Below are 22,677 nucleotides of genomic sequence, written 5' to 3' on the forward strand. Positions count from 1 at the left end.
TGCATTAATATTGAAGATTTGCTAAGTTGTTAAAAGTCTTGTGGTTTTCTGTATCAGCAGCTTCTCTCTGTATTAAAGAAGAGAACTCTCTGTAGATATAGATAGATAGTTAGATATATAAATATATATATATATATGTATATGCCAAACTGCCTTACAGGTTATTTTTCTTTCTTTCTTTCTTTCTTTCTTTCTTTCTTTCTTTCTTTCTTTCTTTCTTTTCTTTTTTTTTTCTTTTTTCAGTGTTGTATGTGTAGCAGGCACTTGAGTTTATATGAAGATGTTTGCTTCAGTCGAGGATGGAAGAAAGAGTTGTGAGGTGGTCCAGGGAGATGTGAGGCAGGGAGAGAGGAGGCAGTAAGAGTATGAATTTTTGACCACCAGCTACCACTAGCCGAGAATGTCCAGGTAGATTGGGGTGGCCTTTCCCAAAGCGTGGAGAATTTTGTAGATCTCCTTGATGTTCAGCCGCTGCTGGGGTTCCCTCTGCCAGCACCCTAGCATGACATCATACACCTCTTTGGGGCAGACTCGGGGCCGTTCCAGAACACGACCTTGGGTAATGCACTCAATGACCTGAAAGAGAGAGACGGAGAAGGAGGTTACACCCTTGGCCACGTGGTTCCGACCCAGCAAAAGGTGGCAACCTCATTGATTAGCTTCACGACAGAGGTGGGGTCCTCACAAGCACAGGCTGAAGGCAGGCTGGAGTCAGCACTGATTTTCTTGTCTGTCCTGTGCATGGGTTATGGGGATAATGGACAGCGCGGCCTGGTGGAGCCCACTGCTGCCCCTTGTACTCCACCCTTTGGGTTAGGCCCGCATTGACCACTGACTCCCCACACACTCTTCCCTTTCACCTCACTCTTCTCTAGTGCTGCATCTCACCTGGATGACTGAGCTGCATTCATTTTCCACTTCAGAGTGCAGGTTGGCTGCTGCCCTGTCCCTCCCCCTTATAGGAGCCTGCATGACTTTGAAACCACCTTGAAGGAGCTCTGCCCCATCTGGCCCCTGCACTGCCTATCTCCACGTAGCTCCAAAGTCCTGTCAAGTTCCCCTCTCAGTCATAGCCTATGCACATGTCACCACGCTTGCCTCTGAGGTTTCTATAGGACCCTTTGTTAGTGAGGCCCATCCTTCCCTGCTCTTTGCCCTAAGTTCTTAACACCAGGACTGTTTGATTTACCATTGCCCACTGGGCAGCCAGCGCAAGTCAGTTAGTCTTGCGGGATCTCAGCATCTTCGTCTTTAAGGCAGGAATCAAATGTCTGCTTGGCCACTATCTAGGAGAGCTGTAAGGACCAAATGAGACCAAGAAAAGGGGCTGTACGGCCCAACATACTGAAGGGGTGGCCAAAAGGAGGAGCAGGAATAAAATAAGTAGCACATGGCTGGACCAACCCCCACAGGCCATTTTAGAACCAAGTCTGTAACTTACGTTTCATTTCCAATTTCTCAAAGGCATATTGGCTAACACTGGATATGTACTTTTTTAAGGTTTCATCTTCTAGTTTTCACATTAGTTTTGACTTCTCCCTAACTCTATCACTGTGTAACTTTGGACAGACTACTTACCCTGAATTTCAGTTTTTGCATTTGAAGATTGGTTGTGATGATAAAAATACACAGAATAATCTTTAGTTCAGTAACTGAACAAGTGATATTTTCCTTCTTTGCCCTCATTAGTCTGTATTTTGTTGGGCAAGAAAGCTGCCTTTTTTCTCCTTTGTATCTCCCTGTGCTGCCCAACAGTGCCTTGTCTCAGATATTGTCTCATGTCTCTCTGACCTGGGATGGCCTGTCAAACCATCACTGTGTCAGCACCCTCCTGATTATATTCACCCTGGAGTCTGTGATGTCCCACTAGGCTCAGTCTTTGCCAGCCTGATAAATCCCCAGCTGCTCATATTCCCCATTCATGTTAAAGCCCCATTTCCATCTTCCAATACCTTCATCTCTAAGAAAAAAGAATCCAGTTCTAACTGCAGTAGGAACTGCCAGTGCTAAGATCAAAAGCACTCAGTGGTGTCTTTTCTAATGTGGGACCATCCAGGTTGTCGATTTCCATAGAAAAACCTATTATCAGTGACTGCCAGTACTTCCTGCTGCAGTGGGTGGAGTGGGGGAGGTGTCTTGGGTCGGGAAGCCTGCCTACAAGGCCAGTGCCTCACCAGGCAGTCTTAAAAGAGATCACAAACACCCTGTTAGCTTCTATGAGCCAGCTTGGGTATCCAGGACAAGTCTTCTGCTAAGACCAATAATTTCCTCAGCCCAGATCCTCTCTTTACTAGGGCCACCTAAGTACAAGGAGGCCACATTCAGGTGCATGTACGTGTATGTGTGCATCTGTCTCACCACCCAGGAAAACAATAACAATTTTTAAAAATACCATAACAAATGGGTTGTGACATATGCTTTTTCACTATTTTAAAAGAATGTTAAAATGTTTTATCTTACTTTGGGAAATGTGGTCAGGTCCCATTGGGCTTGTGAATACTGAAATATTAAAGATTTAAAGAAATGCCTTCTTTTCAGTCTTTGAAAATCACTTAATTAAGTGGTGAGGACATAGGAGAGCAGAGATGAACAAAGCTTCCAAGAAGAAAGACATTTTCTTGAATATTCAAATAAGATTTCAATACTAAAAGGCCCTTAAGTTTATGTTTTCCCAGAAAATAGAAGATCATAAAAAGAACTGCAATTTTTTATAGGCCTGCTGGGTTGGGAGACTGAGCCTCTTACTGTCTAAAAACTGTACTGAATTCCCCTGGGTAACACGACTCTGATCCACACTTAACTGAGAAGTATCTTGACAGATAGGCTTTGGAGGCAGAAGAATACTGGGACCACAGCCCAGGTTTTCTCCATATCTGGGTGGCTCTCACCTTTGAGACCCTGATCAGTCCACTCCAGGACACCAAACAGTCCCCCTTCCTTTCAACAGGTGTTTTTTTGAAAATTACTGAGTTTACATAGCTAACGTACTTAGCAAAGTGCCTGGTCCTAAATGTTAGCTACTATCAAAATTTCTTTAGTAGTATTTTATTATTATTATTATAAATTAAAATTATAAAAATAAAGTGTGTTTATTATTATGTCTAGTATTATATTTGTTTTATTCCTGGAAGTCCACATAAAGCTCTATCAATTAGGTGAAATTGGCCTCCCCAGTTCACCATCCTGTACATCCCTGGGCCTGGCGTGCCTGAAACTTTTGGGGACCAAGATTATTTGGGCATACTAAGTTGTAGGTGTTTCCACAAGATGGCACAATTGAAAAATTCATAGTTGTTCTTTGTTTTCATTTTCTGTCTTAGTGAAACACTTGTGAGTTTTAAATGTAGCAGAACAAACAGAACCATGACGTGCATCTCAATGTAGACATCTGATTTCATGCTCTTTTGACAATTATACCACGTTTCTTACAGTTACAATTTTTTTCTACTAAGAAGCTCCTCCTGCTTATGCCTACGTTCACTCTACTGGCTCCAAATCCTACCTAATGTATTATAGATTATGCCCAAGTCCTGGCCTGAGATATCTCTTATCAGCCTTCTTCCAAATCAGAATTCCTCTGTGCCCCTTTCTTTACCTCTGTGTTTGAGAGCTGGAACCATGGCTGCTTTCCATAGGTGAAGATCTCCCAAAGGATCACCCCAAAGCTCCACACATCACTCTCCGTGGTGAACTTCCGGTACATGATGCTTTCAGGGGGCATCCAACGGATGGGGAGCATGGTGTGTCCTCCCACCTAAAAGCGGTCAAAACAGAGGCATTCAGAGTGACCAGATGGCCAGAATGAGCCACATCTGCCTGCACTCTTCATATGAGATGCACTCTTGGTGCATCCTATTCTAAGCCACAACTTTATGCAACTTGTATCAGAGGGTGAGGGGAGACACTGACATTCAAGACCTATGATATAGGAGACAGCTAGAGTAGCAATTAGAAATAATACCTAATGGAAGATAGCTTCTTTGAGCATGAAGAAAGACCACAAGATGATCTGAAGTGAGAGAGAATGTTTCAGAATCTGGTACTACATTAAAATCCAACCTTACGAGGAAGTCCAGAAGGAACTCAGCAGAATCAACTGAGCAAGCCACCAAGTGGCGGACCATTTGCAGACATCAGATTAAATTCTTGGCCAAGGTGGCAAAGGCACAATATATTCCACGTGCATCTAATCTGTAGAACTATCTGCTGCTACCTGGCAACCCTGAATTTCTCACCACAATTTAGGACTCCGTGTTTCAAGTGAAGGGGACAGGGAAGTTCCAAAAGTGTGGAAGATCACGTGCTAATAAAATAGGTGAACTGAAAAAGAATTCACTACAGTTTTTAGTAAGTTCAAAGCCCAATAAGGAGAGAGTCTTTAAACGTAGCCTCAGGAAAACATCAGCCATCTGTGGGTCTATCAATCTGAGAGACAAGAGCACGAGGAAGTGACTGACAAGGACAGACACCCAGGGCACACTATCCTGAGTAAAACATTAGAAAAATCTTCACTGCCTAGCAGGTTAGATATATTAGCATAAGTGGAAGAAATTTCACAGCATGTATTTAAACTCAGAAATTAACTGCATCATTAGTAAACAGAGCTCCAGAAATTGGAATTTTTGGCTAATACATGAAATTCGTTGTTACGAAAGTTCTTATCATCAATAAAAAATGGTTCTTTATATGTGCCCTGGTGAACTGCTAACCTGAAGTTCTCATTTCTGTGGTGGGCCAGTTGGAGGAACAAACAAACACTTAAGAAAGAATGACTTGGGAGATGAGCTACATTGCTTATAAAAAGGGAAATCATGTTTGCCTTATCTGCTTGAAGTATTTTAAAAGATAAATGATAATCTGGGTTTGCAGAAAAGTTATTTTCAAAGTGGGATTTTATAATTGCTCTGTATTAAGTGTAAAGACAACTGAAGATGTTTCTCTCTGACAACCAAAGACTCAGAAAGTTTACCACTCACAGCTTTTCAGAAATTAAAGAAGCAAAAATTAATTGAGAACATACTCTAGTAAAACAGAAAAAAATAATCCAAGTACACAGAGACTTGGAATATAAAAAACAATGCAGAGGAAATAAGCCACAAAAATGCAATTTAAATATAAATAATGGTTGCTAATTTGGTAGTAAAAGGTAATACATTTACTAATAAAGTCTTCCTATAAAATAGAGACAAAGTAAATAATAATACTAATATTGCTAACAGTACTACCAATATTACTACTAACAAACTTAACTGGAATAAAACTTCCAGATAATTTCAATCATAAGTGCATAAAAGAGCAGATAAATAATTAAAAGCCCAATAAAGGCTGTATCTTTTAGAAAGGAGGGAAAGGAGCATATAGGCAGTGATAAATTATTGACTATAACAGTTTAAATATGCTTGCTAAAATTTTAAAGCAGCTTCTAGAAGAATAGAAATGGTCCATATAGCTTCCAAACCAGTTTTAGGAAGATAGAACCAAAAATCTTAAACCAATACTAAAAAGACTACAAAAAGGGCACATGGAGTAATGATGAATAGAAAGCACAAAACAAAACAAAAAAGTTTAAAAAATATTACTATAAATACTCAGTACAAATGGGTTTTACTACTTTTTAAATGAGAGAGAAAAATTTAGATTACAAAATCAAGATTCATGTTATTTGGAAAAAACACATCTAAAACAAAATGTCAGAAAATACTGAAAATGAAAGGATGCAAAAAAAATACAATCAATAAAAAGAAAATATAATTGGCTATATATACCCATATTCATATACATATATATATACATCTGTCTATATATATATGTAATACAGATATATATGGCCAATTTTGTTCCTTGTATTTTTTGTTTTCATGAATTTTATATTTTTTCATATATATATATATATATGTGTGTATGAAAAAACCAATTCAGTCAATGGTCATACCACCCTGAATGCACCTGATCTCATCTGCAAAACAGAATTCAGAATGCCAAAAATTAAATGGAGACAAAATGGTTTGTATCATATTGAACATATTTAAAGATGAAAAAATTTATCATTATAATAATCATGAAATTTTATGCTCCAATTAACATGGCAACAATATATAAAATATATATATAAATACACATTTAAAAGTATACATATATGATGAGTAAAAACAGGTTATAAATAAAAGGGAACTGACAAACCTACCATTATATATAATTATATATAAAAAACTAAAACACACCTTTCACAAATTAAAAATTAAGACAACATAAATGAAGATACATTTTAAAAATAATATAATGAGTTTCAATGAGTAGATAATCTGAGTGTTGTGATTGTGTATCTTTCAGCCTTCTTTAAAAGTTGCACATTATTTTCAGTGACCTGAAAACATTTACAAATACCAACTACATATTAAACCTCAAAAGAAATCTGGAATTCCAAGGAAAACATAAATAAATATAAAGTAAAAATAGGAAACATTTTTGCATCAAACAAATAAAAATAGAAATTAAGAACAAAAGGACAATTTTTAAAAAGGTTCTCTTTGGGCAGTTATTTAAAAACTAGTTGGTGGCAATTATTTAAAAACTAGTTGGTAAGTTAAAAAATTGAAAACAAAATTTAAAACTGCTTATTATAATAATAACTAAAGTTCTATTCATTAAAACCTGCAGAATATGGCTAAAGTAATCTTTAAATGCATTTTAAAGTAGTTAAAATATAATTAAGTAAGAATTCAACAAAAAATGTAGTAAAGACTTAGGAAGAAAATGTAAAGAAAACAAGAGGAAATAATAAAGATAAAATAAAATAAATACTGATTAATCAGTATGAAACCAACAAACAAAAAAAGGTAAAACAAACAATGCAAAAGGGGAAAAAATGCAGACTCGATCTACACGATCAATTGCTATTTCTTTCAAAAACTGTATAAATCTTGTCAAGGTTAATAAGGGATGTAGAGGAGGCAAATGTAAAATGTTAAGAATATTACAATAATAAATTTCAAAATATACATGCAATGATTGATTTACTAGAAAATATTAATGAAAAATGAAGAGTAGAAAACTTGAACACAAACAATTAAAACTGTAGTTAAAAAAAAAATCTATGCATTAAAAAGATATAAGGTCCAGATGGTTTTGTGGGTGAACATCTATCCTACTTATACTTTTCCAGAGCAAAAAAGATAGCAACTTTACTGAATTACTCTCTGTGCCTTTCATGTCTGATGACAAAATCAGTCAAATTTAGCATGTAGCCTTAAATATATAAATACAGATATAGATATTTTATCTACATATGTATATAGCTATCTCTGTTATATAGTCTCTAAATCTAAATAAAATATCATATCGAATCAGCAATATTACAAGAAATCCATATTGTAATTCAATAAAGTTTATACTACAAATGCAAAAATGCCTCAACCTTAGGAAATCTGCTGTTTAATTTACTAAATTAAGAGATAAAAGAAGAAAAACCATCCTTTCAAAAGATGTCAAAATTTTTTGACATCCTTTTCTGATTGCAATCCCTAATTTATTAGTAATAGTAGATAATGTCCTTTATTCAACACACTAAATATCATATTTACCAATAAAACATTAGATGCATAGATGGTATCTTCTATTACTGATTTTATTCAACACTCTTTAGAAGGTTCTAACCAAAGCAATAAAGCAGGAAAAAATATCAGGCACAAATATTGAAAAGGAGGAGTCAAAATTGCCCATTGTCTGGATATGATAAGATTATTCGAGATAATTAACTAAAGAGCAATTAGAGCCAATATATGATTTAGTAAATTACCCAGATATAAGAGGAACACACAAAAATCAAACTATTCTCATATATTAGTGGCAATTACTTCAAAATACAATGAAAATAAGATTGTTTTTACAAGAGCAACAAAAATGTTTAAAAATTTTAAGCATAAGCCTTAGAAAAAAATATACAAGATCTATTTAAAGACAAGTGTTGAAAAACATAAAAAAGATCTGAATAAATGGAAAGGTGTATCATTTCCTTGAATGAGAAAAGTCAATATTGTAAGTCTCTCATTTCTTTCTAAAATTAATCTAAAAATAAAAATTAATCTAAAAATTCAATACAATTTAAATGAAAACTTCAATGGAATGGTGTATGGAAATTGACAAAATGAATCCGAAATTCATCTAGAGTAATAAATACCTGATAAAAATGAAAATATACTTGTAATAGAACAAAGATGAAAAGTTGGTCTATCAGATAGAACAATTTTACCAAATTACATTAAAAGCACACTGTTTTTTGGCATAAGGATAGACAAATTTATTAATGGAACAAAGTAGAGAGTCCAGAGGCAGACCCATGTATAAATATTGGAATTTAATATATGAAATGATGGGTTAGTAATTAAAGTGTTGGGACAATGAACCATTCATTTTATAAAAAAAAAATACACTTAGATACCTACCTCACACCATATACAAAAATCATTTCCAGATGGATTAAAGAGCTAAACATAAAAAACAAAACAATAATAATATTAGAAGAAAACTTGGAAAAATATTTGTATAACCTCAGGAGAGGAAGCCCTTTTCCTAAATAAGATACATGTTCAAGAAGCCATAAAAGATAAGATTTAGAGATACAACTTACAAAACTTAAATACTTTTGCATGGCAAAAGACAAAATAAGCATACTTAAAAGAGACAAACGACAAAAAATATTTGCAATATATGTAACAGAGAGTTAAAATCCACATAAATACAAAGTGCTCCTTCAAGTTAGTTAGAAAAAAGCAACTCAACAGAAAAATGAGTAAAGGATAAGAACAGATGATCCACAAAAGAGCTGCAAATGGCCACAAACACGTTAAGAGATGCCAATTAAACAACAAAGTGACACATTTTTTAATGTCATTTGAAAAAAAATGAAAAAGATTGATGCTATCTGGTGTTTGAGAAGGTATGAGGACAGAGTTATTCTGAAATGCCATTGGGAAGATTGGGACAGCCTTTTCTGAGGGCAGCTTGGCAGAATCTGTCCACACTAAAGATTCGAGTGCCTTTGAACCCAGCAATCTCACATCTAGGAGTCTTTGAAAAATATTTGCTTACATAAGCAAGAACATTTGGTTGAAGACATTTATTTCACTGTCTCTTAAGAGTAAAAATGTGTTCATCGTTAAAGGTACATGCAGCAGTTAAAAGGAATATAGTAGAGCTATGTGTACTGATACAAAATATTAGTCTAGGACATGCTAAATGAAAATGCAAGACATTGAAAAATATATTTTAACATTTTCAATGTAAAAAATGTGTATGTGAATACATATGCAATTACATAGCAACACCATGTAACTTTGAAAATGCATAGAAAAAGTTCCAGAAAGCCAGTAAACCAGTGGTTTCCTCTAGAGAGGAAAGCAAAGGGTAGTGACTGAAGACAGAATTTCACTTTTTACTATAGGTATTTCTATGTCGTTTGAAATTTTATGATGATAATGCACAACGTTTGAAAATTTCAAAACAATTTTTTAAAAATGAATAAAAGGAAACCAGTATACTTAATTTAAGCTTTATTTCAAAAGGTGATTTTTTTTAAGAAAAATTATGTTTGTGATAGAGTATGGTAGAATGGTTTATTGTACCTGGTTTCTTGATTAAAAAAAAAATAGAAGTCAAGAATATAGGAACATTTCTCTTGATGGGAAATTTTAAATAATGATGTTCTCCAAATTGATGCTGGTGTCTGTCTCATTTGATAATTTCATACACGATCCAGAAGAAGTATTCTAAATTGAAATCTCAAAGTTTAGAGAGAAATTCGAGCATGCTGGGTGTAAACTGTGATGAGCATAAATATTGTGGCAGAAAATTATCAGAATGGTATTCATTGGTCACAGGGGCCCCACTAAGGAGACTCGTAACAAGATTCTCCCTTAGCGGCACCGCCAGTGTGGGTGAAGTTTATACTGCATTTTTCCAGGAGTAAACTAAAATATTTCAAGAGGCCTGTGGTACAACAAAAAAAGTGCAATAAATTGGAAGTCAGGAGCCCCGGGTTCTGATGTGACTTTTAACAAGCAGTTTGAACTTCAGTTTCCTTGTCTTCAAAATAGGAGTTAAGCAATGTGCCTGCCTAAGGCGAGACTATGTATACAAAAACCCATTGAGTATCATTAAGTGTATATGCAAAGATATACACATAAAGTAAGATAACTCACTGTGTGTCTTTACATGTTGCTAATTTCCTGGAATTTCCTTATATCCCATGAAGATCCATGCTGATTTTCTTAGAGTGACCTGCATAATTCTCCCACATCAGAGAGACCCCATCTAGGAAAGGCAGGGATCAAAGACTCCCCCGATAAAAAATTATTGACAAATATTCCCATGGTAAAACCTAGCCACATGTAACCTAGCCAGAAATCATAATCTTAGTGATAGGAATAATACTAATTAATGAATAATCAGTACCAGCCACTGGATGCTACATACATCCCTCATTTAATCCTTTCTCTATTCCCATGTGATAGAAGCCTCTCATATTCCCATTTCACAGATGAAGGTAAGGTACCTTGCCCAAGCAGTGCATAAAAAATATTAGGTAATGATCCAAGTTCTCAGTGATAAACTAAACGATTGAAACAGGAGACATAAAGTAATAAGGCACAGGAAAGATTCCAAGAAAGGATTCTAGAAATAAAACAAGTAATTGGAGGAAGTAATTGACAGCGTGCCCCGGAACACCCTCTTTTCAGTCGTTGGGCTTTCTAAGTATGTTTCTGCTCTCTCTCGTCCTCCCTCTGCCACCTGCCCTGTTCTGAAGGAGGCTGCTGAGTGAGGTGTATGACGCACAGCAAAACCTCCTTCTCTCTTCCCCACCTAATGATTTCAGCAGCCGCTGATGATCATTGCCCAGATCTGTTACTTCATCAGTGGCTGCAAAATGGTGACAATCTAATTATAGCATTCCCTCTGCATATATTAGCTGGAAATCTTTTATAAATAAAAACTTTCTTTCAACAGCTATTTGGCTATACCGACAGTAGTTTTTACAGGACAGGCAAGGTAAATTCTTGATTCTTTCTCTCTATTTACCAGTCCTTAGAATAATGAATTTATTTCCTAGCATCACCCAAAGGTGATTAATGAGAGGTTTGTTCTGGTTTGATGTGTTTTTGAGAAGCATTATCAATGCTTGTTCTTTAAGCGCGCGCGCGCGCGCACACACACACACACACACACACAAGTGTTTCGTTCTATTGTAGTTATTATTTTCAATGTCTGAGGTCCATTTGGGGCCATTGGAAGTTTTAAAGGTCTTGCCTGTGTTCTCTCACTTAACCCCAGTAGCCTCTGACAGCATCTTTGCTTTCTGGTAGGAAAGAATATTCTAGGCTCATCCTGTATATTTCCTGAGCCAGCCTTGGAATCAGCCATTTCTCCAAGGACCCCTGGATCCTTATGGTGGACAATGGAATTTAGAGACCACAGTATGGATCCTAGGAGTGTTTGTTGCTACTGAGGTGGATATTAATTTTAAGTATTAGTGGAAATAGCTAGGAAATACTTTTCTTAAGAAAAAAATGCATCATTAGTTCATATTTATTTTTCCATACTCAAATTTAGGATCACAGAGCTTTTATTTAACTTCTTTAATTTAATGTTTATATTTTTTCTCTTATGCTGAAAATCTTGATTCCTATAATAAGAATATTACTTGTGTATACTAATATGTACATATAATATATAATATAGTATATGTATATTAGAGAGAGTTTCAAAGTAACAGTTCAAATATTATTACTAACAGTATGATTACTGAAAATCACCCACATTCTTTGCAGCTATTTCTATACACCTACTAGGAACATTCAGAAAACAGCTATGTTTAAAGATATTTGAATTAACTCCTTTCTGCATGGTGAAGCCAATACATAGTCTTATTTGCCTCATTTTGCTTTTGATGTGTAGGAATTGCTTTTTAAAATTTTTCCACTTGATTTAATGTTGCTTGATAATAAGTCAAATCTGCTACATGGTTTCAAAGTCAAAACCACAAAGCAAGGTTCATGCAAGCATAGTCTAGTTTCCTCCCTGGTCACGTTCTTCATCCTGTTCTCCTCCCCATCAGGTAACAGTTTTGGTTTGTTTCTAGTTTATTCTTCTATTGCTTTTTCCATAAGCAAAAGTGGATTTATATTTGGTTTCCTCACTTTCTTAGATGAAAGGTGGCACAACATACCTACCCTATACTTTACTTTTTCCACTGGAGTTCACTCATTCCTTGCATAGCTATATAGGACTCCAGTGTGTATGATGATGCTGCAGTCTATCAGTCAATCTCCTACTGGTAGGCACTTGGGTTGTTTCCAGTCTTTTGTTATTGTCAATAGAGAAGTGCACTTTATACATATACTGCAGGTTATTCTTACTCACCCTAAAGAGGAAAAGCCACTGTTCCATGGGATGAAGTCTAGAATTCCTATTCTATGTTATAGGCAGAAATATAGTACAGTGTGCACTGAAGTGGTTTCAAACCAGGGTCTGCATAATTTTGGAGATACATGATGTCTTTCAAATATATACTCAGGGAAGGATAGTTTTGAGGGATTTTGCAGATCTCCAACCCCCATATGGATTTTTTTTCTTAAATTGAATTTAGAACCTGTTCCTGTGGTCCAGCCACCCCCTTGTTCCATTGCCCCTTGTTCCTCCCTCCCCCTCCCACAAAGAACAAACTTCTCATTCATTCTAAATCTCAGGAGTGAATACGTACAGAGGACAAATTTAAAAACTCTATGAAACATTGGTACAAGTGTTAAAAATGAATGTCTCTGGTGACAGGAAGACTAATCCTTTTGCAAGCTGAGTAGTTCCCAATTCTTTTCAAACAACTGAAGGATGACAAACCTAAAAGAACTGTCTGCTCAGAGAAGATTAAAAATAAATTTTGATGAGACCAATAACTAGGTAATAGTTCAGAGAATTGAGTCACGTTTGATAATAAAACTCCTTCCTTTCCCTTCTATTTGTTTATTGTGAATGTTTCTCAGATCTTGTGTCTATAAAAATGAAAACACAGATAGAAGAGATCCTGAATCTTCCTTACTTTAACAGTAAGTAATATTCATTAATGAATACATGAACTAATTTAAAAGTATGAGATGCATTTCCATTAATATTTTACTTTTTATCTTTCACATTCATCAAAAGTGTGATGTTATTTCGATTAGCTGCCTATTTCTGTGTATTACTAATAATTGTTATGATAACTCGATAAACTTCCAGTTTCTATGTTTTGCTAGTAATTGTAATAACTCAATCCAAAAACTCTTAACATCTAGAAACTTATGTTCATTAGACATTAAAAATTAAATTTAAATCTTCATACATATTTTTGTCACGGTGAATTATAATAGAGTAGCCAATAAAAATATTTCATGCATAAAAATATATTACATAAGGATAAAAGTCAGTGGGGTAACTGAAATGAAAACATGCATCCAAGAAGAAAAAGGAACCACATAAAACTGACTATTTAAGAATTTGTTCATGTGTTTAATAGATGATGTACCAAATTGCTCTGGTATTTAAAGTTCATTAGATGTATTAAAGAAACGCTATAATTCTTTAATGTCAATATTTACAATATTCTGGAAATGGCATCGTCTGCAACTATTTAAAATTATGTCAAAGGTTTTAAATGGCAACTTATAATGTACAAGGGGCATATATCATTTTTCAAAATTCTTTTAGGGGCGGCTGGCCGGTTAGCTCAGTTGGTTAGAGTGCAGCTTTATAACACCAAAGTCACAGGTTTGGATCCCTATACCTGCCAGCTCCCCCCCCACACACACACACACACACAAACAACCAAACAAAAATTCTTTTAGGGGCATAACTGTTTGAAGACCACAGGTTTTTAGAGACCAAGCACCCAGGGGTACAAAGTTTGGAGTCCTTTCTCTCCTGTCTTTCCCCAAAGCTGTATCCTCAGGCCATCAGCTATATAAGGGGAGAGAACAGGAAAAGAGAGTAGCAAGAGCAGCAGATCCCCTCCAGCCCTATTTCTTTAATTTCATCAAGTCCTTAGCACTCACTTTCAGCCTTGTCTCTGAGGCCCAGGAGTAAGTGGTGTGGAAGGTGTTGAAGGTCTGAGAGTTGAGCGGTTGCAGGTCTCAGGCTCCAGTTCCTACTGGGGACAGAATGCTCTGCACTGCAGAGTGTTCCTCTCTGGGGACCTACCACCTCCTCACCGACCCATAGCCATCCTTTCTCTTCTAATCCAGACTTTCCTGAAAGGGGGATTGACTTGCTCATTTCCACTGAGGAACTCTGGCATTGCTGCAGCTATGGAGAACCCACTACTCTGGGTTAAAGAGAAACTTAGCTAAACTGTAGAAGGTACTCAGGCCTCCATGTCTAATTACAGAGAAAAGAAAGAGGCTGGAGGATTCCAAAGAACACACAGAAACATGCTTCTGTCCCAGAAGTTCCAAACATCTATCCTTACACAACTCTGATAACATACAGAGGAGACAAAGTAACCATATTCCAAATAAAGATACTGAGACCCAGCAAGGATGAGCAGCTATCACAGGGGCACGATATTTCTGCAACAATGGAAGGATTCACGTTTTTTCTGTATTCACTAATCTGCATGGGCCAAATCAGAACCTTCAAAGTAGATGAGAAGGTAGCTCCTCTCATGTTGATAAGACAACTCTGAAGAGTAGTAAAAACTTTGCAACATATGTTAAAGTAAAAATGATCTAATCAGGAGATTGTCATAAAGATTGTCATTTATAGTAAGTGCCAATTTTTTTTTCAATTTTAATCTTTTTTGATCGCTATGTCTCAGCACATAGAAGAGTCTCCATGGGCATTAAGAAAAAATGAAAGGCTTAGCACATTCCCCAATGCCCCAATGGGCTTTGTGTCTTCTGCTCTGCTCTGACACATCTGAGGAGAACATAATCCTGGGCTGGCAGTCACCTCAAACATGACCCCAGAAGCAGTACCAGCAGCCACTGCAGTCTAAAATCATTGCCACTCTTGTTCCAGAGGGTTTTGGGATTTCACACACATGGAATGCTCGTCACTGCAAGCTACATGTAGTATATATACACACATCCACACATCAGGAGGGAGGGTGTTCAGATGAACATATGTGTATGTCAATGCACGTGAATTGTGTGCACAGTCATAGATACAGACGCAGGCCATGCCCTGATCAAGGGGGTTGGTAAAATCTCTCTTGGACATTTCTAGAAATAAATGGCCTAAGTTTAGGAGGAAAGGCCCAAAATCCTCTTTTAATGTATTCTATCTCCAAGCAGCAAAAATAAATGGTTTCACTCTAAATTAGCTTGCTGACAGCTAATTTATGATTAACTTTGCTGACAGCTTCAAACTTTTCCAGAATGTCAGAGCCCTCATTCCTGGAATTAACCCTTCTCACTGCTCACCTCTTCAACTGCTGAGCTCTCTTAACAGCTCCCTCCCCATATATATGGGAGGTCCCTAGAGCCTTAGAAATATCAGTCTGCCCTTCAGAAACTCTCTGCGGTTTCCTACCTTTCCTCCTCCTTCTCCTGCTCCACTCTCCCCTCACTTTCTTTACTTGGCTGTTCTGAGTTACAAATGCTATACTTTGAACCAGCTTTTCAGCTCTTCCCAGGACCATTTGATCATTTACTAGGCACATATCTTTGATGGCTGAGCCTATACTCTCTCCAGATGTCATCTGGATCCCAGGTGCATCTTTGGCGGACCAGCTTTACCCTGTACCTGTACCCTGTCCAGTTCCCCAAAACTAACTTCCTCCAAATACAGGGCTTGAAAGGACAGACTCAACACTAAAGCTGTATCTCAGGAACATACAAGACCAGAAAGAGCTTTGGGAATTACCCAGCCAATCTCCAGACCTGGGAACCCTGGCCAGAACAGGGAAAGTGACTTGTCCAAGGTCACTAGGAATAGTAAATATAATGGAACTAAAGTCCCATGGTCTTGTTCTTGTTTTTAATATAAACTTGTTACTAGAGCATAACATACATACACAAAGGTATACAAATGAAAAAATACACAGACTTATGAGTCTTACGAAGCTTAGCTTTCAGTTCTATAGTTAGTTCCTTTCTTTCCACCCCAATATTTATAGACTTTGTGTCACTTGGAAGAACTCTATGTCTCCCCCAGTTTGTGTGGGTGCGTACTTTAGGAATGTATTGGTTTGAATATTCTTTTGATTTTAGATCTATAATATACAAGTGCTCACTCACAAATATGCATCTATCTGTGGTTCACCCCAGTTATGAAAATTCTGTGCATAAAACCTTTACACAGAGATTGAGATATTCCTACAATGACAACCAGACTTCTGACTTATCAACTCAGAATTACTTGTTTTCTTTTTCCCCTGCTCCTTTTCCCAATACAGTAGGTAAGACCATCATCTAGCTTCTTGTAGACACAGACCCAAGATCTCAGCCCCAGGTCTAGTAGGCGCTTAGAATTCTTTGGCAAGAAAGTGCAGAGAAAACTCACAAAGCCATCTTCACAGCACCGCTGCCTCAGAGCGGGGCTTCATGACAGCTCACACAAAACATCCATTTAGCAGAATCTCAGTGAAACGGTTGTCTCAGTCTGAGCCTCTAGCCCCAGGATTAAGAAAAACCCTTGGAGTTTTCCAAAAATGCAAGGAGTTAAGAGCCAAGCTGTTTAGCAGTGTGAGCCTAGAGGATAAATACACCCATTGTGATTCTCCCCAATTCTCTTACCTAGAGCTGCATCTGCCAGCAGCAAAGTTCTCAGATGGAAGACCCGGGAACACACACCTTTTATAACTTCTCCTTTTGTTTTCCCCTTTCTTAATCCTGCCTAAATGCTGGCACTCACTCTGAGACCTCACTGTCCTTCACTGCCCCTGAGCAATATTTTTTTTTATAGAGCAGACATTGCAAGTCCAAAGAAGATGTGGATTGAAAAATAACTCGGCCCTTATTTTCTTTTCCAGATGCTTAGATTGGAGCCTGCTCGCTGCACTAAAATCTTCTAGTGAAAACAAACTTTGGAGACGTTGTTAAAAGAGCTCATTTCACTGAACAAAGCTGAAGGTCTCAATTCAGCTCAGATCCACGGATCACACTGGATTCAAACTGATTCGCCCAGACCCCAAATGCTTGCTGTAATATTCATACTAAAGAAAGGCAAAATAAATCTTCCTAATGACCCTAGATTTAAAAAAAAAAAAATACCTGTACTGATCGGGTACTGATCATTAGGTTCCAGTTTAGGTTCAGATTTTCTTAGCCAAAATAAGATAATCTCTTTCAAACAAGATTGACTTTGCTAAATATTTGGATGCCAAAAAAAAAATAACCTAAAAATTATGATAACTGACATTGAAAATGTGTATATAGGATAAGGAAACAAAGGTTCCAAAGGGGTAAAGGGAATAATATATAACTCAGTCAATGCTACTTACTAGCTAAGCAACCTGAGAGAATTTATTTAACCTCTTGAAGCTGGGGCTTCCTCATGTATGAAACGGGGATAATAACACACCCACTCAAAATGCACACAGAAATGAAAGGAGAGAGTAAATGAATGAGAAGCCTGGCACATTTTCAGTGCACATGTACATACATATTATGTGGAATCTAAATCTTCCTTGAAAGATGCTAATTTCCCAATGATCGTGTTTATGTTTATTAGATAGCCCTTCCCAGTTTCTCCAGGGACTTGGGCATTCTGCCCAGTGACCCTTACAACTATACGACACCTGTCCCCAATTTATGGATGAGAAACCAGTTCAGGGATGAAATGCCAGCACATTGGTGGTAGATAGAGCCCAAGCTAGAAATTAACCCATCACCACACTCCAAGTTCTTCTCTTTCTGGGTTTTTTAGTTTCAAGACAATTTCACCTACAAGCACTGGGAGCAGTTTAAAGGAGCTCAAGGATCCACGTGGCCACCAGTCTGGATCCTTGGATTCAGGCTGTTTACAAAAGCCAGGCTTAGAAGCTCAGGAGGAGCAACTAACAGGAATCTCAGAGAAGACAAGACCAAGCAGGTTAGAATATGCAATGTTCTTCTTCGGATGAGGCTCAACAACTGTATATCCTGTGTGTGAGGCCTCATGGAAGAAAAAAAAGATGAGCAAGATAATTTGGCTTTCATAAAATCAACAATGAAATAGGGTCTTTTTCCTCAAAAGGCAAACTTAGCTAGGAACTGGCTCCCCAACTCGTCCTCTTAGCAACATTAAAACAATAACAATAATACCTGCTATTGACGGAATATCCCACCAGCCTTAAGGTGATGACATTCGATTCTTTAATCATGAATGCTAGTTTTGTTATAGAACCTTAGGCACCTGAACAGACAATAGTTGCACACCAATGGTGCTGTAAGGGTAAGAGCTTTTCTAATAATTGGTGAAATATTCTCCCTCACAAGCCAGTGAGATCCCATCTTCAGGTGAGCACAGGCTGGGTGCCCACCTCCTAAGCTGGGTAGGGGGCTAGACTAGGTGGCCTTCTTAAATGATGACTTTTTTCTAATGCTAACATCCCAGAAGCCTAGCCCACATGACCTGCCATTTGTGAAGTCTGTTATGCAGACCCCATGCTCGGATTCTGGGAGAACCTTGCACATCCACTGCTGGAGCCCCAAATCAGCTACCCTAAGAGAAGACAGCTTAAAACAGCCTGTGTTTTCAGCTCCTGATCTTATTTGTCTCAGATAGAGCTTGTGAAGACTAATGAAGAAATGTTTACAAAGTATAGCCTGCAGCAGGAAACTACCTTTGAAAGTGCTAAGGTATAGCATTACTTCCTACAATAACAGGGATTTCTGCACTGGCTGACACCTGTCATGATTAAGGGCTGCTTCTGAGCTGTCCCTAAAAGAGGTTTCGCCCACTGTGGCCTGCTTATATTCCTTGTCATGAGAAATTTTGGAGCTTGATGTGGTTCACACATCCCTCATCTCTCAGGACCAGGAGTTTCTGGAGGTGGCCCATGTTGGGAGGAGACCAGTGGAGAAGTAAACTGAGTCAAGGCCTAAAGCCTCTGGCAAACCCAGCACCCTGCCTGATATATTCAGTGCGGCTGGAATATCATCTAATTCCCATTAGAAGAATTGCAGGATGCAGAAACAGGACCCCAGAATGGAAAAAAGGTGACCTAGCCTTAAGCAGACCTTACGGTGGGGTGGTGTGAGTGTAACATTGGGATGCAGATACAAATTCAGCCGTGCCAACTCAGGAAATCACTCAATCTCTCTGAACCTCAGTCTCCTCATCTGTTAAAAATCATCTGACATTTGCCTCCTAAGAAGGCCATGAGGGTTTAATGAATAATCCGTGTAAAGCATTCAGCATGGTGACTGGAACTTGGAAAGCCTCAATATGCATTAGCAAGTAACAGTCGCAATAATAGTTGTTGTAGTGCTAGTAGCATTGTTCTCTCAGAAATATTTGCAAGAAGCATTTTCTGGGCCCAGGATTTAGAAAACAATAATAGAAGGGAACGGACTTTGAATTTCTACGGCGCAGATAGATGAGGATGCTTGGTGGTGAGGAGTGGTAAAGATTTAGGCTGCATGAGAAAGTCAATTGCAAGCGTCCTTGACTGTAACTCTTTCAATCTGGGGTTGTCCTGAGGAAGAAGGAGAAGTCTTTTCTGGTTTTATGCTGCTATAATTAGCAAACCAGACCCTTGCCTCCTTTCTCCTTCCTCCCTCAATTTGCCCACGTCCTTAATGAAGCATTCGAGGTCCGCCAGTGAGGGCGCGTGCGCAGGTTCAACAGCCCAGAAAGGCGCGGCTGTAGCTGGAGGTACAATCTGCTACTTCCAAACCACTCCAAATTAATCATCTAGCCCTAGGGAGACTCGAGCCTCTGGGCCCCCCTCTTGTTTTATTAACTGCCAAATGAAAGTGCCAAAAGTGGCTGGGGAAGAAGCACACATTTGGGGACAGGGAACACATTGCACATTTTAATTACTTCAGTAAACAATACATACCACAGCAGAAACCTACCATCTACGGCTACATCCCCGGGCGAAGGGAAGTTGGAAGCACATCATGGGAGATGACATAAAGAATGTGCAGCTCCTCCTCAGACTGCAGGCCACCTTATCTAGCTCTCTGAGCTGGAGCTGAATGTCTAACCCACCCACTGACCCGACTGCTGGAGGGGCTCTGATGAGGTCAGGGAGAAGGAGGGCAAAACGAGGTTTTTCACACACCCGGAGCTTTCTTGGTAATTGAATGCACCTCCTTACCAACGGAAAATGGGATTCTTCTTTGAGTCATGAGACGAGACCCTTAATTCTAAAGGATGTACCCTTGGAGCCTGAGAGGAGAGCTCGCAGATCACCTGCAGGACCACACATGGGAAGCAGTGGATAAAGTCCTTCATCTTCATTTAAAGGTGGGGCTTTAACTTAGAAAAACTAACAGGGTTAAAGTCTCAGGGAAGCCTGAGGATGGTTGATAACAGCAGCTGAAGCACTCCTGAGCTGCAAAGTGATTCATCAACATCAGCTAGTTCCACCGCTATTCTTATGCAGCACAAGTTCCTAGCCAGGCTTTACCCCGTGAGAAATTCCAGGAAAGGGATATTAATTAACCCAGCCACACAGCCCTGACAGGGACCGGAGATGTCTCCAGCACCCCAGGAGAGAGGGAGCCAGAGGGGAGATTGGAAGCCACGGAATCAGGTAGAAAGGGCACCGGCTGGGGACTCAGGTCACCTGAGTCCTTGTCCCAGTTCTAGCAGTGTTCTACCCCGTGGCTCTGGCAGCCTGTGCTTCCTTTTGGCCTCAATGATCACATTTGTAATAATAACATAGCTAGACCAGAGGGTTGCTAAGATTCCTCTCTGCTCAAAAATTGCGTGAGATTTTCCAAAACATAATTTTCTTATCTGAATCTGCGCATCTAAAGCACTGAACAAAAGCTCATCTCAAGGCCCTTCCTAACATCTGCAGTATGGGCATCCTGAGGGATGTGTGTGTATGTGTTTGTGTGTGTGTGTGTGTTGTGTGCAGGCAAAGGGGAGCAATGGGCCAGAACTCAGGAGCTCCACGTCCTCCTCCTCCTGCTGCTTTAGGTCTGCATCAATCCACCTGACTCATCCCTCGGCTCCTGTATGGGTAGGTTGAGGGAAAGATTCGGACTAGTTGACCCTGAGGTATCAAATAGTTCCAAAACACAGTGGTTTGGTGAAGCAGAAACCTCTGGGTGCCCCTCCCAGCCCTGTGAGAAGGTTAGGGGGCCAGCTTACCTCCACACAGCCTGCTCTCTACAAAGGGGCCCCAGGGTGCCTCTCCACAGTGAAGGGTGTGGGCCAAGGGCAGTTTCAGATGAAAGGGATGGAGGAGCTGTACTTGCACACAGCATCTGGCACCCCAGGCCCTCATCTGAGGCCGCAGCTGTGGGCTGCGCCTTCTTCCTCTATAAACAAGCCCTAACGCTTGGCTTCTTCTTCAAGGTCAAAAGGTGAGGGATGACTGCTCTAAAGATGAACCCAGGAGAAAGTCTTAAATGCTAAGCCAGCGATCATAGTTGGACAGTTTTGTTTTTGTTTTTGTTTTCCCAAAATGCATTCCCACTCTCTTACACACATTCAGGTTTCCAAAAGCATAGGAGGAAGATTAAAGAAAGTGAACTTCTCGTTTCTAGGCTAATGAAACTGGGTTGTAGCATTTTTCTCAGGGTCTTCTAGTAGGTCCCCAAGAGGTGGAGCCAGTCTAAAGACTGGGGTAGGTATTCCTCAAAGGTAGAGCTCTCATATTAATTTATCAAAACCTCTGGCCTCTGCCATAACAAAGATAGAAAAAGATGCTTTCAGCATTCCAAGTTTGAGGCCAGAGGTGGAAGTCTCATCCCAATGAACTGGGATACAGAACAACAAATTACTGAGTGTTTGTATTGTGCCAGAATATATGTTAAATCAGTTAAAATGCATGGCTTCATTCAATCTTCCCAACATGCACTGGCTCTGGGAATTATTACTTTCAAATTATTATGCACTGAGGAAGGAAGGAAAGGAGGAAGGAACAGAGGGAGGAAGAGAGGGAGGAAGGGGAGAAGAGATTAAGCAACTTATTTAAAAAGACTGAAGAGTGAAAGATCTAAGCCCTACACCTAAATTACTCTGATTGCAAAATCAATGATAAGATGCACCACCAAGCTGAAGTTCTTATGCATAGGAAGACTCACTAGTAAATACGTTTTAAGGCACGTCAATTGATGGGTTGGGGCCGCGGACTTTGGAAAATGTAACAGAAATCCTAGAATTTGGTTTCTATAAAAATAATCATTAAAGCCAAAAGGGGATTTTCATTCAGAACTATGTACATCACCAGATGCAATGAAGTACGATAGGAGCCTACGTCGGCTCAGAGACCTCTCACAAAAACAACACAAGAAAACATCATGCCTTCCTTGTAGACAGACCAGGAAAAGCAGCCAGTCATGGACTTTGCTTCCTCAGTCTTTCCCTTGCAGCTTTTCTCTGCTTAGTGTCCAGCCAGACTCCTATGGAAATGACGCTGATGATTTCTTGGTTGGTCAGCCGGGCTCCCAACAGCAAGGCCTCCCCACTGAGTAGAAGTTTTCCTTACTGAACATCTAGGCACCAGATAATCTGTTCAACTGCTGCAGCATTTATCATCACAATTTT

The 22,677-nt window shown here is 38.8% G+C and overlaps 1 protein-coding gene across 2 annotated transcripts in view; it reads right to left on the reverse strand.

Annotated features, from left to right (window-relative positions):
* Window positions 1–207: 207 nt before the first annotated feature.
* NTRK3 (neurotrophic tyrosine kinase, receptor, type 3) overlaps window positions 208–22,677 on the reverse strand; it is a 359,989-nt gene continuing 337,519 nt past the window's right edge. Inside the window, exons 17-19 of one of the 2 annotated variants that reach the window (XM_008566758.1) lie at window positions 8,442–8,483; window positions 3,596–3,754; window positions 208–576 (exon numbers count right to left, since the gene is read on the reverse strand). In XM_008566758.1, the coding sequence (XP_008564980.1) occupies window positions 391–576; window positions 3,596–3,754; window positions 8,442–8,483 (387 nt within the window). In that variant the 3' untranslated portion in view covers window positions 208–390. The remainder of the gene's footprint in view (window positions 577–3,595; window positions 3,755–8,441; window positions 8,484–22,677) is intronic. The other variant, XM_008566759.1, reaches the window with a different exon arrangement.

Source organism: Galeopterus variegatus, unplaced genomic scaffold (genome assembly GCF_000696425.1).
Source record: "Galeopterus variegatus unplaced genomic scaffold, G_variegatus-3.0.2 Scaffold268, whole genome shotgun sequence".
Classification (NCBI taxonomy): Eukaryota; Metazoa; Chordata; class Mammalia; order Dermoptera; family Cynocephalidae; genus Galeopterus; species Galeopterus variegatus.